Source organism: Aethalodelphis obliquidens, unplaced genomic scaffold (assembly GCF_003676395.1).
Source record: "Aethalodelphis obliquidens isolate GAN/ISIS:26980383/991018 unplaced genomic scaffold, ASM367639v1 scaffold10, whole genome shotgun sequence".
Lineage (NCBI taxonomy): Eukaryota > Metazoa > Chordata > Mammalia > Artiodactyla > Delphinidae > Aethalodelphis > Aethalodelphis obliquidens.
Window position 1 is genome coordinate 25,588,859 of NW_020837954.1, and position 17,937 is coordinate 25,606,795.

The following is a 17,937-nucleotide window of genomic DNA, read 5'->3' on the forward strand; positions in this document are numbered from 1 at the left end:
CCAGCCGGGTGATCCGGAAGCGCAGTGGCATCGATTTTGGAAGGTGCAAGTCCCTTCACCCGGTGACTGGCAGAACAGTACACCAGAGACATAAGGGGAGAGGGATGCGCTAAGATGCCTGTGTAACCCTGAGACGGGGAGGCTAGGAGCTAGAGTCCTAGATGGAGGAGGGATAAAACACACTCAGTGAAACAAGGAAATGTCCCTTCTGCAGAAGTGCTCAGGTCTACTCGTTTTGAAAATTTCCTCAGTGTTAGCGAAAGCTCAAAAGCTTCGAAGCTATCAGCAACAGAAACTAATTTTCATGAGTGATTGTGACTTGGATGTAAGACAGGTTGCTTCCTTCACCACAAATGCAGTTTCCGTGTTACTCCTAAAACTACCGTGTAAAATGTTTTGGACCTTAGGTGCAGATGGAATGATGTCTTTGTACACAGCGCTGTGCCCGAGTTCTAAATGTCACCTGCCCAGAACTTGCTCTGGACAGACGAAATTGCTGATGTATCAGATCTGTGAGCCACCACACATGCACTTTGGTCTTTGCTATTTGTAACAGAATAAGGTTATTCCATACCTGCCAACAGCTTTTTAATATCAACTGTTGTCATTCCAAGTGAAAGGCATGGGAGAGAGAAATAGGAAGCAAAATTGACATTGATAAGAAAACATGTCTCTCTTGATAGACTCATACCAAAAAAGGGCTCAGTTTAAAACTGCATACACTACTCAGTTTGAAACTGTATCAGTCTGATTAGTACCTTTGCCCACAAGTGCTCTGCTTATAAAGAGTGCTTTGCATTGATGTACAAGAAAGCTGGGGGAAAAGTAATCTTCTCTGAGGCATAAGATTTCAAAATACAGACTCATTTTTCTGCGCATGTGAGAAACTGCTATAATGGGATTTGAATGACAATTAGACAATTCTATTGACATAGAATAAGCTGCCACCGTTTATTTTGTGAAGGGAGTGGAGCACACCAAGCACATATGTAAAAGATAACAATTACAATAGGTATACTTGCCTAATTGAGAGTAAGGTGCAGATTGTGTCTCAAAATTGCATCCTATAAAGAGATACTACACATCAAAGCTATGAAACAACAACCAGGTCAATAAAAATTATTTGTATACATGTAAAAAGCACCAGCTGAAGAGAGTCACCAGAGGCCTGATTCATGAAAAACCAAAGCCCTTTCTATATTAGTTTACTTGCCTGGGTAAAAATTGCCTCTCTGCTCTTTCAAAATGAATAGTACATCTTTTTTTTTTTTTTCATTTAATAAAATCTCCTCCAATTGTTTCTAAACTGTACAGCTTAAATTTTCATCATCTTCCGAGTTTAATCTTTTCCACTAAAGTTTCCATATTCAGAAGAAAATGAGAAAAATTCATCCAATTGAAATGGAGAAATCACTGAGTCTTGATAAAACTCCATTCTATATCACTGTTCCATGTACTTCTAACTCTGGTTAGGCCCAGAGGCCTTTGCTGTTACTTGGGCTCAAGTCACATGATAATTATATAACTAGATGTGTAATGTAAGCCTTAGTTAATACATACATCTGGTAATTATTAATAATGACATGAATTAAATGTCGTAAATATGAAAATGACCTCATCTCTTTCTTAGATTGTTTTACTACATGAGTCCTTTTCACCTAAGGGAGGGAGGGGGAAATGGTGCTGAAGGGGGTGGGAGTGACCTCAGAGATGTATTGGAATCACCTGTGCGACTTTTGCAACCGTCTCCCTCTTTCCCTAACATCCCCTTACCTACTCCATGAGAAGTTTCATCAGGGCGGATGAAGCAGTCTAGTCTTAAAATGTTCAAAGGTGTGTGAACTACAATTTCAAGTGCTGTCAGTGACTGATCTAGGAAATGTGTTTTTGACGAGCACCAGGGTATCTCCTAGAAAGGATCATTTAATGTTTTTTCAATTCAGTAAGGCCCTTATGTGCTAAATAAAGGATAATACACTGAATTAAAAGAATTTTAGAAGAATTAAGAAAGCACCTTAGAAAGGACTAATGATTGAATTAAAAACAAAATGTAAAGATTATGATATTACTTTTGGTTTTTTTTTTCCTCTGGGATGAATTGATATGCAGAATAATCATTTTCTCCAACTCATGGCTGAATACTTATGTTTAGTTTGTATCAATTATCACTTCAATTCCTATTCACAGGTTAGAACTTAGTGAGTACAGAACACCTGGAGTTTTAAAACTGAATCTGATATCCAACTTTGGACATAAATTTGTAGAATCTGAATAGGGCTTTTAAATTTTTTAAATGAATCATGCCTTGTGCAAGTCTTTTTCAAAACAAGTTTTCTGAAATCTTTTTTACACTACTTTAAACACACCATCGTACATTTAAGTTTCAACGATACAACTAGAACAATGGTGTCAAATACAGCCATCAGATATCCCCAAACCCACATATTTTATTCTTGAGACAATATACATTACAAAGACTATAACAATATTTCAGTACATTAGACACAAGTGAAAAGGCTTCCATAACAAAGCATGTCTAAAAGCCAATAGCGCACAGAAAAACATTAAGAAACATAAAAGCACAAAGAAAAATGTCATTTTAAAGAGAGCTTGAAGTCCCTGCATCCTTTTTGCACTGTCATGCTGTGGGCTTCTTCATTCCAGGATGTGGGATGAGCAAACAGAATAAAATAACAAACAAAAGAAACCTTTGGAAATGTGAAATGTGCATCGTAAGTATCCCTGATTACAATATAGTCCTGAAGAGATCAAATAGGACTGCAGTTTAGATATTTTAGGATTCTATTGGCTAGACAGAGTTCATGGCATAGTATCACTAGTCCAGCTTCCTGAAATCAGCCTGAAGCCGTGTCACAACCCTCTTAGCTGTAGGAAACTTCGGGAGGCCAGACTTTTCAGTGACTCCCATCTTTGGGCCTTAGGCTAGTTGAGGGTTTCTGATTTAGCTGGTGGTGGTTCCTCCCCTTTGCTTAGAAAAAAATCAGCCATGACCCTGTCTGACCAGGGAGCGCAGGATTCGGCCGGAAATACTTTCACTTGCTGCTCTCTGGTGTGTCTGCTTTGTATGATGTATTCTGCTGTCGGCAAGTTTTTTACTTTTATTTTTTCAATAAAGATCTCTTGAGTCTATGTTTAATCAGACCACTCCAGGCTGGGTGCACTGATCCAGTCTCCCAGACACAGCTGGTTTCCTGGATACAGCAGGGCTGCAAACCTCCACACTAAGGCCACAGCCTCCACTCAGCCAGCATCTGCGCGTGCTATGCCACTGCATGTGATGACAGAGCAGGTTTCCCATGGTGGTACCAGCTTGTGCAAAAAGAACAACTTCACTCATCACTTTCCGACACCATTATATACATTGACCACAGCTCGATGGGCTGGTCCTCACACCACACACACAAGAATGCCACAAAGCTCCCTCATCCAAATGCTCCTCATACCGGAAGCAGGCCACAGACACAGAGACTAGCTCATCACCCTCTGCACGCACGTGGACGCCAAGAACGAAACAGGTATTCAGAGATGCCTTCAAGGCACAGAGATCAAGAGGAAAGGTCAGACGAGCTCAGCTCACCCGGTGCATTGAGAGACTGCAAAGAGGAATGCAAGCTCAGCTGATGGGGTGAGGATCGGAAATCAAAGTAGGATCTCCTGGGGAAGCTGGGCTGTAGATTAAGGGTGGAGGAGAAAGGACTCATTCTACGGAGCGGCAATCTTTCCGAAGGCACTGGAAAAGGGACTGTCTGTTCTTCTGAATCTGTGTCTAAATGTAAGATCAACGCAAACTAGAGATCAGAAATCTGCCACCTGCTGTGCACAGTTTTCCCCAAGACCTGCCTGACGAATGCATTTTCACAAAGCCTCATCCACCCCGTAATTGCCAATGTGGTTTGAGACTGGGAGGGAATTCTCGGCAGGTTGGAACACATGACCAGAGGATACTTCAAATATCACAGACAATTGTCTTCTCTTCTCCCAATTTTTAGTGGTAGAGAAGGTATTGGAAGTTTCCGTTTAATTAAATATCTTTCGAGTTGAATTTAGAAACCTTAGAGGTAAATTTTACCCATTGATGACCAAGAGGAGATTAATACTTCACCCTCTCCAGCTCCCTTCGATGTTACTACCTGTACAACGATGGCCTCTTAAAGAGTTTCTATTTAGGAGGTGACGATTTTGACCAACTCTTTGCTGTTCCATAGTTTTCCTTTTGTCTCTTATTTTTTCCGTTTCTAAATGGACGAGATGGTTTTTCTATACCAGCACACTCAAGACTTGCTCTTTGAATGGGAGAGGAAGATAGGGCTGAACAAGTAATCAGGGAAGGAGCCTTACCTTTGTCTCTGCATTAAGATGAGACCCTAACGATGCCCTTGAACATCTCTGGTTCTCTAACAATAAACAGACCATGGGCAGTGGTGAGGTGCATTTGTGGCAAAAATGTCTTTATTTTCAGACAGTCAGGTCTGGCATGAAGATCACTATTATCCCAGAGTAAGGACATATCAATTACTTGATCTGGTTCTAACATTTAGAGTAATTTAGAGGTAGTTCCTCTAAATTACTAAAATCATTCCTTTCTCTTTTGTTGAACAATAGATGGTTGTATGCAGTAGGGTTATCTGGTCAGAGACAGATGTTTTACCAATAGGGGCCTTCTTAGAGCTTAGTTTGATAGTAATAATTTAGGAAATACAGATGGCAGGATGGTAGTATTCTATGTCCAAAACCACCAAGGAACTTTCTTCTCATTGAAAAAATAATTTTGTTTTGGTGGCCAGAGAGTGTTCCTGGGAATATTTTTCTGGTTTGAGTCTGTTAGCATGTTCCTCTGTGTTGAACACATCCTTATCCTATCCAAATGCTATTCTGCACATGCTCAGTGGAGCACATGTGTGCAGAACGGGATTCTATTTGAAGAGCTCAGAGCAAGGGCATTGGTGGAGCATTTCAGCTTAATACTGCCAACCCGGTCTCATTTTCATTTCTGAGCATATTAAAATTAGCTTTTCAGGCTTTAGACTTATCCTTGGGGAAAATTCTTTTTCTTTTTTACTTTTTTACAGAAAAGTGTAAAGCAGATTTTCAGAGAAAAGAAATGGCTACTTATGGAGTTAAGGCTTTGTGTTCCCAATAATAATACATTCCAATTTTCTTCTACCTAAACTTCAAATGGTTCGGGTAATTTGGCATGTGTGATCCTTTCCTTGTTCAGAAATGATTTACATTATAATGATCTCAGGGGGGAATTAGTCTTTTAGTTTAATGGAAAAATTTGAAAGACAATTGCACAGCACCACAAACTGATACGGGCTTCTTTTAGGGAGAGAATTTACAATTATATTTATCTCAGTAAAACATTTTTAACAAGAATTTGCTTGGAAATGTATTTTTCACCAACTAATAATAATTAATTCATTATCCTTAAAATACTCGTTGCCCTGAAAATTAAGGGAAAGGACACATACAGTAGAATGAATTTCAGAGTATACTGAACTCTCAGGTAATCATCTGAAAACCAGTGAAGAGACGTGTACTGCATCCAGACTCAGGGAGCATATCCAATCCCATCATACTCCCCTTTTCTATTCTCAGCACTGGGAAGAAGCACTTAGAGTTGGTGATGGTACCACTCTGCGGGACTGGGCTGAGGGCAGCTATGGTTATTCATGGGATTAATAACTTGACACTAAAATGGTTAGCTTTTCTGTCCTTTTATGTAGATCCGTTATTTATTGATGACCCAATTGTCCCTGACTCCTCTCAGTCTTGAACCATACTCTCTATTCAAGCAAGCTTATTTAATATACATGTTACCCAATCACTCCATCTCTGTCTCTGAATTTTTCCCACCTATGGCCTCCCATACCCTACCAGCTGGGCTCTTACCCCATTTTCTCTAAGAAGCTCCTAAAAAAAACTTCCTACCTTGTCATGAAAATTGTCCAAATGAAGTGCAAGAGAGCACTTTCCACTTGATCCCAGCAGACTCTCTGTGCCCTTCCCCATGGGCACATGGTGCAAGTGTTGGGTCAGTTGCCTACAGGTCATCTAAGTCACTTGATATTACCTTAGGTTGCAGGAGTCTAAGAGGGAAGACACTTATCTCGATAACATCTGAGCAGCAATCACAAGCTTCCCCTTGAAGTCCCCTAGGTTGAGGATCTCATGGCCTCCGGCAGCCCCCTCCTGTTTGTAGTCATTGCTGACATGGGTCTGGATATATCTCTTTGGGAACTCGACTCCTTAATCGTACCATTACTATCTGGGGCCGTACAGAACAGCGCGCTAGTTCTTCAAATATTTGAGAGCAGTCACCGGTCCCCTTTAAATCATCCCTTTTCTGGGATAAATAGAATCGATTTCCAACCTTTCTTCTAGGGTGTGGATTTCAAATCTTTACTCTCCTCATCGTGCCCCTCTGGACATGTTCAAAGACATGAACCAAAGACAGTAAGACAACATTGGGAACAGTGGTGCCACACCCATGTTTAGCCAAATCACACAACTAACATTGAGCCTACACACAGCTACCCAAGAGTGTATTCTGTGTTACACCCAGGATGCAGGAAGGATGTACATGCCACTTCCTTACCTCTCCTTCAAAGCACAATTACTGAGATCTGGAGAAGGCTTTTCAGCCATTAATATTCTGTCAGTCACGACAAAGAGGAATTGGGTTAGTGCTTTTTTCAGAATACATGATATGAAGCTATGTTTCAGGTCATAGCTAATAACCAGGATAACTATTATTAATTTTTCACGTATAGGTCGCTGGAGGAAGAAAAATAGCCCCTTCAAAGATTTTTAATTTTTTTGTCATGTTTCATCACATGCAGTGATCCTGTCTGCTGAAGAGCTTTGCTGAGCAAAAAGCAGTTTAGCAGGAAAGAGCAACGGGAAACAGAATGCCAACGGAATACTGGTGTGGCAGCTCCGGGCATATCAGTAACTCTGGGATGAGGACAGTGTTTATAATGGGAGTGTGACGAGACACACTTTCCCTCAACTCTGTCAGTGACCATCACTCTCCTCTTGCCTTTGCCTGGACTGCTTTCCCTTCCCACCTGGATTGGCCGGACTCTGGAGTTGGGGCCTCTGCTTGGAAGAAGTAATCAAGAATCATCAAAGCAAAGATTGGCTGGGGACCACACTTGTTATTTACTGACTTTTGGGTTTGAGGCAAAAAAAGAATATTTAAGTGGTGTGCTCCTTTTTTGCCTTACTGTATATTTATTTTATTTCTTCATTAGCAGACATTGCATTAAACCTGAGCAGCTGGGAAATGGGACGCATGAAGTTGGGAGGAGAACTGACCGTATTTAGAGAAAATCTGTATCTTATACTACTAATTGGTTTTTATACTTCTGAGGGTAGAGTTTCTTGACTGATTCCAACATGTACAGTGCACTAAAGATTTCTACAGATGTGGAATATTTGGAAATGTAAAGTACAGTCTTTGAGGTATTATTTTTGGAATTCAAAGAGGAAAGGCAAACTGACAGGGATTCCATAGGCTAACCCAGCTTGTATTGTGCTCTGGTAGAATTCTTGGTTATCTTCCTGTCTGGTAGTGAACAGCTTCATAACTTAAGCAGTCCTTGGGTGCTGGTTCAACAAGATGGTTGTATTTCAGAGTACAGTAAGGCAAGATATGTCACTAAGAGCTGCACGAGCAGCGTTAAAGATGAGTTTCAGTTCAATTATAAACCAGCTGTAAAATAATTTGCTTTTGTTGGGAAGACTTGAAAAGAGACAAAGAAATGAATGAAGGGGTTGAGTGTCCTTAAATGATCTAATGAGCATCCAAAGTCACAGTTATGTCCCACTGGTACATAATTTACAGTGAAAGGTGGTATTATAATCTTTCTTAAGTGTGGCATGAACTGCAGTTGAGAAGTGAGAAACACTTCCGTTCTGAAAAGCTCCTTTTAAAAGAAGAAAGGCAACAGGCTCTTTCCACCCTTGGGACAGCTGCACACTCTGTCACCAAGTCCTCCACTCCAAGTTAGAACACCAGGGCATGATTCATAAGGAACTATCATCAGAAGAACTGAAAATTCCTATATTTCAAAGAGATACAAAAGATTCCAAAGGACCAAACTGCTCCCCAGAGTGTCAAGTGCAAAGCACATTCTCCAAAAGCGAAAACAGGGTTTGGATCCAATTCGGTCTTATGGAAAATCAGGCAATTCTCTGGGATGTCGTGCATGTTGTCAAAATTAGAAAGAGCAAAGCACCTCTTCTCTGGGCTCTGAAAGCTGTCACGATGCCTCTCACCTTGGATTTCATAAAATCTACCTGGATTTGTTCAGGTATGGTTTACCTACCTTGAGGAATTTGTCCTGGAAATGCATATCCCTCTAACTAGATACTTTTATTTGGGGTTGCAGGGACGGCTCTGGTGCTCGGAGTCATGAAAACTACAGCCGAGGCAGAGTGGACCATACGCTTTTCCTTGTGTGATCCTTTACCGGCTACTTCCTACTAGTGTTGAATTTTCAGTGTCACAGGCAACCTCTGAGACCCACTAGAACCCCTGGGGCAAGTAGGAGGCGGCTACGCCAGTCCATAGCGTTTCCTGAAATAGTAACAGCTTTCGGCCGTGATTTTGAAGAGAGAAGCCACAGAAGAAAACCAGGGGGTATTAACTGTAAAAACTTAGAGGTCATCTGCTCTAAGTCTATAGTTTTAGAGACAAAACAATCCCCGCCCCCCCCCACCGCCAAACAAAACCGTGAAGTCCAGAGAGATTAAGGGACACATCTAAGTCACACTGCCACCTGTGATGGGACAGGATAAGGGCCCCAGGCACATCAATTCCTGGTAGATAAAATTTGGGGGCTGACAAGGCCATTGCTCTCTTTTGTGCCTTGGAAACGTATAAAAGGTAAGGTCGATGCTATAGGCCATGGGGCACATTTCAGTGGTCTCAGGGGTGACCAAGGATTGTGTGGAGGACCTAATTATCATTCTCCACACCCTGCATTATACTGAGGATGAATCTTTCTTGTCTATATAGAGTGGTTCCGTGGACTGTGGTGGTTAGGAATTGAAAGGCAAATACGTCACCCTCCCCTTTGGGATTCTGACCACACAAGGTGGGCAGGCTGAGATCAGATGAGGTTCTTTTCCCTCCACAAGGTTACACATTCTCTGGTGGGAAGTAGGGTGGGCGTGTGTCTCAGTACATTAAGGTTTAAGAGTACAGCACTTATCCTGGCCCCAAATCACTATAAAATATCTGCAAAGAGACTTTTGAACAGATGCATCTGGGGTCATTCTGGGCCTGTATTCTGCCTGCATCACTGAATATTCTCTGGGTTATTTTCTGTGATGTGTGGGACAAGAAGCTAGCACACTGGAAAGGGTGCTGTGATGCTGAGAGCCTAATGTGAAAGAAAAAGGCATTTTAATCTTTATGAATAACACCTTCTATGTCCCCTTTTAGAAAGCAGTTTCTAAGATGTGATTTCAAGAGTCCCAACCCTTTTGTTGTCATTAGATAAAACAATCCTGGAAAGCATTGGGGAGATGGCTTTTACGGCTGTTCAAGTAAGACAATGCTTGAGAGCACTTTTGCTCAGTGCTCTGAGCACCTGTGTGCAGAGAATGCTACAATTTACAGCCTTATCTACAGCCTGATTCTCTCATGATCCCTGATTATGCTTCCCACTTTTCCTCACAGTTGAGATCTGGAGGGCTGAGAGCTTCTGTGAATAAATAGCTCTGTGGTTTCAACCCGAGCAGGGCTCCCAGTCCCAGACCTCACTTGGTGGGGGTCTTTCAAGGACCTCAAAGATGTGGCTCTGACATCCTTTTCCTTCCCAGGCAGTGACCCATCACTGCCAGCTGAAAGTGTCCACGTTGGAGAGAAGCTCAACCCGGGGGGTTGGGGAGCCAGAGGGAAGACATGGAAAAAGGACAGGACCCAAGGACATGCTTGGATACTGGAAATGACAGTCACTCTCACATCTCCTTCTTAAAGCAGGAATATTGTTCTTTAGAGCAAAAGTCTAACATGACTGAAAGTGTTAACGTCCAATTTCTGCCTGGGGTTTCTGGATGAACATGTGAGGCAGCTACACAGTACTGCTTCTACAAGCTGTCTTCAGACATCTAGCAAACAGACTTAGGGTAGTTTTTCCTCTTTTCCTCTTTTTGGTTGAGTGCAAATAGCACTGTTTTGATGTCAGCATCAAAGTGTACTGTGCTGGGCTGAAAGGAGCTGAAAGGCCCAGACCTGGCACGTCATTTATCCTCTCCCAGGATAGGAGAGGGAAGGCTCCGTTTTGCCATATGTAGAGTGGAATAATAATAATAACACTTTCCTCATAGAGTGCGGTAGGCAGAACAATGGCCCATCAAAAAATCTCCATGTCATAATCCCCGGAATCTGTGACTATGGCACCTAACATGCCGAAAGGAACTTTGCAGATGTGACTAAGTTAAGGATCTTGAGATGGGAGATTATCCTGGACTATGCAGGTGGGCCCAAGGTAATAAATCACAAGGATGCTTATAAAAGGGAAACAGGAGGGTTAGAGTCAGAAAGAGATTGGAAGACGTTATGCTGCTGGCTTTGAAGATGGAGGAAGGGGCCGTGAGCCAAGGGATGCCGGTGGTTTCTAGAAGCTGGGAAAGAAACAGAACAGATTCTCCCCTAGAACCACCTCCAAGGAACGTAGTCCTGCTGACACCTCACTTTTAGCCCAGTGAAACCCATTTAGGATTCTGATCTCTAGAACTGTAAGGTGATAAATCTGTGTCGTTTTAAGCTGCTAAGCTTGTGGTAATTTGTTAAAGCAGCAATGGGAAAGTAATACATAGGGCAAATCTGGAATGTTGCAGCAACAGAACAGAAGGGAGGTTTAAACAATAGCAGTGGGTACAGAGGTATATAGCAGTCTTAGGGTGAAGAGAAAAGAATCCCTATTTTTAGGACCTTATAGTAAATGGATAGCTTTTATACAATTCCTCTGCTGGATTTCCGTATCCTAAAAATATCTGCTGGCTTTCAAATTGCTGTCTTTTTTCATGGAATCTTTTAATGGGCAATGAAGAAAGTTCTTGGAAGCTCTACACAAAATTACCATAGTATTTTTTTGAGGGGTACTTATACTGTAATTCCATAAAGCCTTCTGATATACTTAATACTCCATTATCAAGAGTTCCAGAATATATACTGACTTTTAAATGTATTAGGTGGAAATCTTTCTAAAATGCATTATATACTTTCTGACTTTCTGAGCATATGCCACAGAACGTTCTTTCTCTCCCCCCCTTTTTTTTTTTTTGGATTGTTCACAGTTTTTCCAGTTACCTTCCCTGCTCAGTGCTGCCAATAGCCTCAATTCACTTCTATACCAAATTCCTTTCTCTTCTAACGTGAGGTTTCCGGTCTGCTGTGATCTTTGCAAATGGGTCAGTGAGCTCAGCGGAATCGTGCATAAAAAGAGGGAGAGCCGAGTGACACCAAGGGCTCTGCCGTGAGAACAACGTAGGAGCTTCTGTGCCTGAACTCTGTCCTTCCTTTTCCTACCAATCACAGGTCATTGTTGCTTCCATCTTGACTGGAAGATGACTGCCTACACTGTAGGGTGGAAATCTTCGTTCTCGAGGGGTGAGGTGGTACCACAGTTTTAGGCACTCTGAGCCAGGTGCCATGGAGTTCAGGGAAGGAGGAAGAGTAAAGCCCATAGTCACTGGGCAGGGCCATGCTGTATGCATCGCTGCGAGCGTCAAATCGGCTCGCTCAATTAATGTTTGTGAGTGAATGAGGCCTCCTTTGCAAAGTCAGCTCAAGGCATAATTTGACGTTTTTACCTTACCTACAGTTATTCCCTCTGTTAGGATTTCTCTCTCCCTTCTCTGAGAAGTCTCTCCTTCCCTTTAGATCATGTTCATTTTCCCTGTAGTGTGTTGTATTTCATGTAGCTATTAGATGTAAGACAATCAGAATATTATGTCTATGAAAATACGAATTAAAAAACCCTCTGTTAGAAACATTTTTACTTTTAGAAGAGGCTGCTTGTTAGTCGAAATTAAACTCTAAATAGTAGAATTAAGGTGATATTAAAAATGGAACGGCTCATACATTTCTGGTGTAAAATCTATCCGGAAAGCAATTTGCAAACATAGATCAAGGGCTTAAAAACGTTCATACTCTTTAGTCTAGTAATTCTACTTCTAAGAATGTGTCCAGTGAAATGATCTTTTTCGCAAAGATTTGGATTAAAGAGTATTTTTTGCACAGAAGGCAACACCCTCTGTGTTCTAATTCCCCTGAAGGATTGGTGAGCTGCAGCTCCTCCTGTGCTGAGAAGGCTGTGTGAAGTAGTTGCCTGGCTCTGAGAGCTGAGGGAAGTCAGAGAAAGACCTTTCTCCAGCCAGGTAATAGTCTCAGTGAATTATCTGAGCACCAGGAATATTATCCTTGGTCTATCTTATTTTTTTCTCCAGATTTGAAAAGAAGAAAAAAAAGTAGTCTGTTTAGGTAGGTAGAAGGAAAATAGAGAAAAATGAACAAAAATTTCTCCGTCCTATTCTCACCCATGTCTATTTTTCTTTGGGGGTGGGGGGCAGGAGGATAGTCTCCCAGACACAGAATGAGCCCTAGAACTCTATGTATTAACAAGGCCTTGTCACATAATATTTTAAACAAATACTCTTTTGTAGATGGTTTCAGAGACCGTGACACAGCCATCACAGCTATTAAATGAATTACTTTAAAGATATATACAACCAGGTTGTGGGCCTTATTTTAAAATTTCATTAAAATTATTAATTGCTTACAGTTCAGTTTCTTCTTAAGTCAGGGTAATTTGGTTTAGATCTGCAACTGGTCTTATTCTCATGGCTGTGTTAGGTACATTCCCAAGAACTTTGCTTTCAGGGAACTAAGCAAACTTGAACTCATATACTAATTTGTTTTCCTTTCCTTTTCTCTTTTGATAACACATTCTTTATAATTCCATTGCATTAAATTATTTTTCATTGTCTTCCTGACTGATTCCCTTATATAAATTATGTCTTCCTTACGGTCCCTTTTCCTTCTCTCACAGTGTTTATCGTAATTTGTAAGTATGCAATATTTGCATGTCTATTTCTTTAAGGCCTGTCTCTCTTCCTAGACTGTGAGCTCCGTGACAGCTGGGTGACCTCTGCTCAACACTCTATACCCATATCAGACACTTATCAAATACTGCCCAACAAATAGACAAACAAATTTGCTTTTGAAAAAAAAGGTCAGAATTCACAACAATGTGGACATTTGATCTCCCCTGCATAAAGTTACCTTTAGGTCAGCAGAAGGTTCTCTAATAGTTCAGAGAGTATAAGTGATAAGTGATTTAAACCTTGGACTAAATGCATGTAAATACGAGTTAGACTTGCTATCACATACGAGATCGTACCCTTCTGTGATACAGACTTTTTATTTTGAACCTTGGAAAGGGGTCAACTCTTGCTAAAAAGAACATAAAAGATTTTATTAAAGTAGAAAGCAAACCAACCATCCCATCACCCACAACAGCAGCAAAGAAAAAAAATCTCCAAAGCAAATCTTTCCAGGAATGGTAAGAAATAAGATTAATAAAGTATAAGTTCAGTTAACTTATTAAAACTCTTGTTAATGGCATTTTTCTCATTGCTTTCTAAAAAACAAAAAAAGAGGTATAATTCTTTAGTTCTACAGGCTTTCTCAATTGTTACAGATCGATCAAATCTGTTTTTTCCTAATAAGCTATTCGTTATATTTTTTCTTGCTTTCTAAATCTTGTCTCACTGTTGGAATGAATTAGAATGAGGGAGAAACAAATAGAACAAACCAAAGTTATGGAGAAAGTATGTGTGTGAACTTTATTTCATCATGAGAAAATCACTTCTGTGCAGTAACAGAGAATACTGATATCTACACGATGATAGGGTTTTCTTTGTATTTAGATACATACCTTATATTTGTACACAATATATAAAATTCATGGAGGAAATTAATTTCTACAGTACAGTTTCTTTGTTGGAAGAGGACTTGTTCCGTTAGTTTCTTTTAGAAAATGACCCCCAGTTCTGTGACTGTGGTACCAAGGATCGCAGTTCCAATCCTGTAATTTATTAGACACCATAATCTTATGAACATTAATCGAAACTTAGAAACTACATCCTCCTGCAGGATGAAAAGAGAGACATAAGTGCTCAGGCTGCTATGCTAATAACTGATTTTAGCAGAATAGTATGATTTCCATGATGCATTATGAATAGAAATAGTTTTCCCATAGGTCTGGTGACACAGATGAACAACGCTGCTGCAGATTGTCTCCCTGCTCTGATAGCATGCACTTCACTCTTCAATCAAACCGCTTTGTATACACATGGGAAACAAGGCCATCCCCATCAAGGGCCTTCTGCATTGCACCTAGGAACACTTCTGGAGGGCTTTAGCATCTAGCATGGTGCTTTGGGAAAAGAGGCAATTGCTCTCAGCTGACAGGTCTCTTCCCAGAGAGAAGTTGCTAAAATGATCATCCCAGGGGAGGCTCGGCTACCACATCCCTATAACCCAAAGGGGGATAGGTATGTGGGCATTTCCCCTTCACCAGATCCTTCTCTTTGAGTAGCATCATTCAGACTTACAAGTGCTCCCCAAGTGTGGTTTTCACGACTAGGGGCCTTTCAACCTTGCTGTGGGATTTGAAGTTGTGCTTATTTTTAACCATGTGAACCGTTTTAGGGGTGACTGGCACATGCTGAGGTTTGTGGGAAGCGGAGCACAGTTCTTTTTGCTAACATTTGGAATGTGAGCAAAATCAACATAATCAGTTCTGCAGAGGGAAGTTACGGAGAATGCCATGGGATGGGGGTGGCTTCTATGATTAAAGTGACACCCAGAAGGTCTGAAAATGCTTTGGCACCGACCACAAATACCTCGTCATAGGTTTCATTTCATGTGTTGCAGTTGCTTTTAGAGTGAAAATGTTAACAGCCTCAGAGGTTATACCTGGCCATCAAATGCAAGCCCCTCTCCTGACATGGATGGCTTGCCTTTGATGGTCAAAATATTTACAGTATAGCCAAGAAGCAAAAGTTGTCTGGAGATGGACCTTGTGCGGAGGCCCCGGACAGCCTAACCAAGCCTAGAGGGACTGGCAAAGGTGAAAATGGCGAGGTAACGCAGAGGCGCTGGCCTCTTCCTGGCTGGTGCCCACGGGGAGCCTCGGTCCCAGCGTGTGAAACAGAACTTGCTGGTTAAGCCAGGAGTGGCCGACAGGCCCTCTTGGAAAGGCTCCTGCGCCCCACACCCCCTGGAAACACGTTCAGTCAGATAAATCCGCAGCTGGAAAGGACCTCAGCCCCGCCCTCAGACACAAGCCAGCGCTACAAAGCAATTGAGAATCGTCTGGGCAAAACTGGCCAGTGGTGTGTATCGTGGAGAATGGGAGCCTGCCCTAGAGCCTACATACATCTGTCTCACACACCGCGGCACATTGAGGCCTTCACTTTTCAGCTTCTTCCGCTGCAGCTTATTTAGAGCGTTATCAAAGGAAGCCGCCGGCCAAGGCCATTGGAACTGCCGCTGTGGACTCTTTGGTTTGATCACGTCCACATACCATGGGCTCGCTAAAGGCAGGAGAGAAACAGCGGCTCTGTGCCAGAATGCAGGGCAAGTCATGGAAACACTTGCGAATGTGGGCAGTGGTGGGGTTACCTCCGGGCTTGCCAGCCATTCTAGATGCCTCGCAGTTCTCGCTCTGAGGGATACTGCTGAAGGGCCTTACCCTCGGACGTCTGGAGGACCAGGGTCTTGCTGTACTGGCTGACTCCTGTTTTGTTGAAGGCCTTGATGCGAGCATTGTATGTGCTGTTGAAGTGAAGACCATCCACGGTGCACATGGTCTCCTTTCCAACATACACTTCCTGAGGGGCAGAAAAGAACAGGCCACCATTTAACTCCAACCCTTGCCCGGGGCTGGTCAGGAGGCAATGTTGCAGGGTGGACAGGAGCAGGTGCTTTGGGGTCTGCCTGATCTGAGCTCATCCTGTGAGCTACTGGGCACTGAACTGACCTCTTTTAGCCTCAGTTTCCTTCTCTGTAAAATGGGGACAAAAATACCTACCTTATGAGGTTGGTGTGAGGATTATATAAGGTCATACGTGCAAACTGACTAGCATAGTGCCTTGTGTTTAGCATGGGTCTGGCAGCTTACTGAATGCTAGTTATTAGCAGATAGGGCTTAAAAGATGAAAACTGGGTACTTACAGTTAGCATTCTGCTTATTATTATTATTGGCATTTATTCAGTATATTATACCTACTGAGCTCTTTATTCATCAGTATGATTTGTAAAAAACAGGTTTGAAAACATGCAGTGGTCTCTATGCTATGTTTATAACCCACTGATAACTTCAGAAACTGCCACAAAGCATAGGAGTTTTGAAGTTTAGGAAGGGAAATCATGAGTATTCAGATTTTCACCACAGTACAGAAGGAAGAGGGAGGAAACAGGGAAGGGAGGAAGAATGACATTTCAAAAGCTTAAAATAAATCCTAGCATAATGCATCCTTAGCATAGGTTAGGCAGATGCCTCTCTCTTTAGCTGTACACGTTGCAACATTATGCTGATGTAATGAGTAAAAATAATTTGCATCAAAAGCACAGCCTTAAAATGACAACTTGTCAGTGGGATACTCAGTAGACTGGGGTCTGAGATCGCAGTATGTTAAGAATTTTATATGAATTATCTAAGTGGCTCTTAACAACAGTGCACGAGGCACATATTATTGTCATCCCCTTTTTACAAATGAGGACCTGAAAGCTCAGAGAGCTGGGAAATGGGCACAGTCCCAGAGCCAAGTGGGGGAGTTGGGACTTGAATGCAGGCAATCTGACACCAGAGCTGGCAGTACTGCACGTATCAATATTTTCTCTTCAGAAGAGTGGAGCAGTTTCTATTCAGGGACTCCTTTGTCCTTCTTTGATGGGACATGGAGAAATCAGGCCTCAGATGAAGAGCAGGCAGGCCCTGCCGGGATGGGTCGGAGACTCCATGGTGGGTCCTCCGAGGTCGTCACCGGTTTTGGCTGAAAAGCCGTAGGTTCTCCACTTACCCGGAACTGACCACCATTGCCGTCATCCAGCTCCAGAATGTATCCTTCGGCGGGCACCGTGGACAGGGGCGGCTGTTTCCAGGACAGCGTAGCGCTGTTGTTGTGGGTGCAGCACTCCTCCAGCTGTAGGATGGGAGTCGCTGGGACTGGAGAGGAAGCTAAACAGAAATTAGTGTAACACTGGCTTCTGTCGAGCTGCCAACATTTTCAGTATCTAGGAATGAGAAGCACGCCCTTCCTTAGGCCAAGTGGCTGGGCTAAGCAGCTAGCCTGGGGTGTATGGAGGTGGGGGGCGCCTGAACAGGATCCCTCCTAGAGTCTCCAGGAGCGGCAGTGGTTTCTGGTCTACTGCGCTGCCTTTCCCCAGCTCATGGTGGTACTTCCTACCTTACCTGGCGGGGAGACAACGGCTCTGTTCTCACCCCCTTGAGCACCGAAGACAGCACCCCTAAGAGAAGTGTTTCACGTAGGAAATGGATGTCCCATCCAGCCCACTGAAGCCTGTTTCACCCCCATAACATGGCTGATGAATTTATCATAGAGTTTATTCTGAGCCTTAAACCACATTTAATAAAATGGGAACTGCCTATGCTGAGAAATAGCTCTGAAACCACTATATTTCTAAGGTTCTATCATTTTTCATTAGTGATTCCACTCAAGGTTTTGTGCACATAAGTAGCTATAGCTCTGGATTTTTGAAAATTTGGTACCAAGTGACACAAACAGTGATTTCTCAGTTTTGAAACTTCTGAGGAATTTGACACCATTCTTTCAAAGCAGCTATACCTTGAAAATGGCACTAGCTCAAGT

General features: G+C 42.3%; 1 protein-coding gene across 1 annotated transcript in view; it reads right to left on the reverse strand.

Annotated features, from left to right (window-relative positions):
* TRIM9 (tripartite motif containing 9) overlaps positions 1–17,937 on the reverse strand; it is a 110,900-nt gene that overhangs the window by 5,942 nt on the left and 87,021 nt on the right. Inside the window, exons 6-7 of the mRNA XM_027111221.1 lie at positions 17,128–17,285; positions 15,798–15,936 (exon numbers count right to left, since the gene is read on the reverse strand). Coding sequence (XP_026967022.1) covers positions 15,798–15,936; positions 17,128–17,285 — 297 coding nt within the window. The remainder of the gene's footprint in view (positions 1–15,797; positions 15,937–17,127; positions 17,286–17,937) is intronic.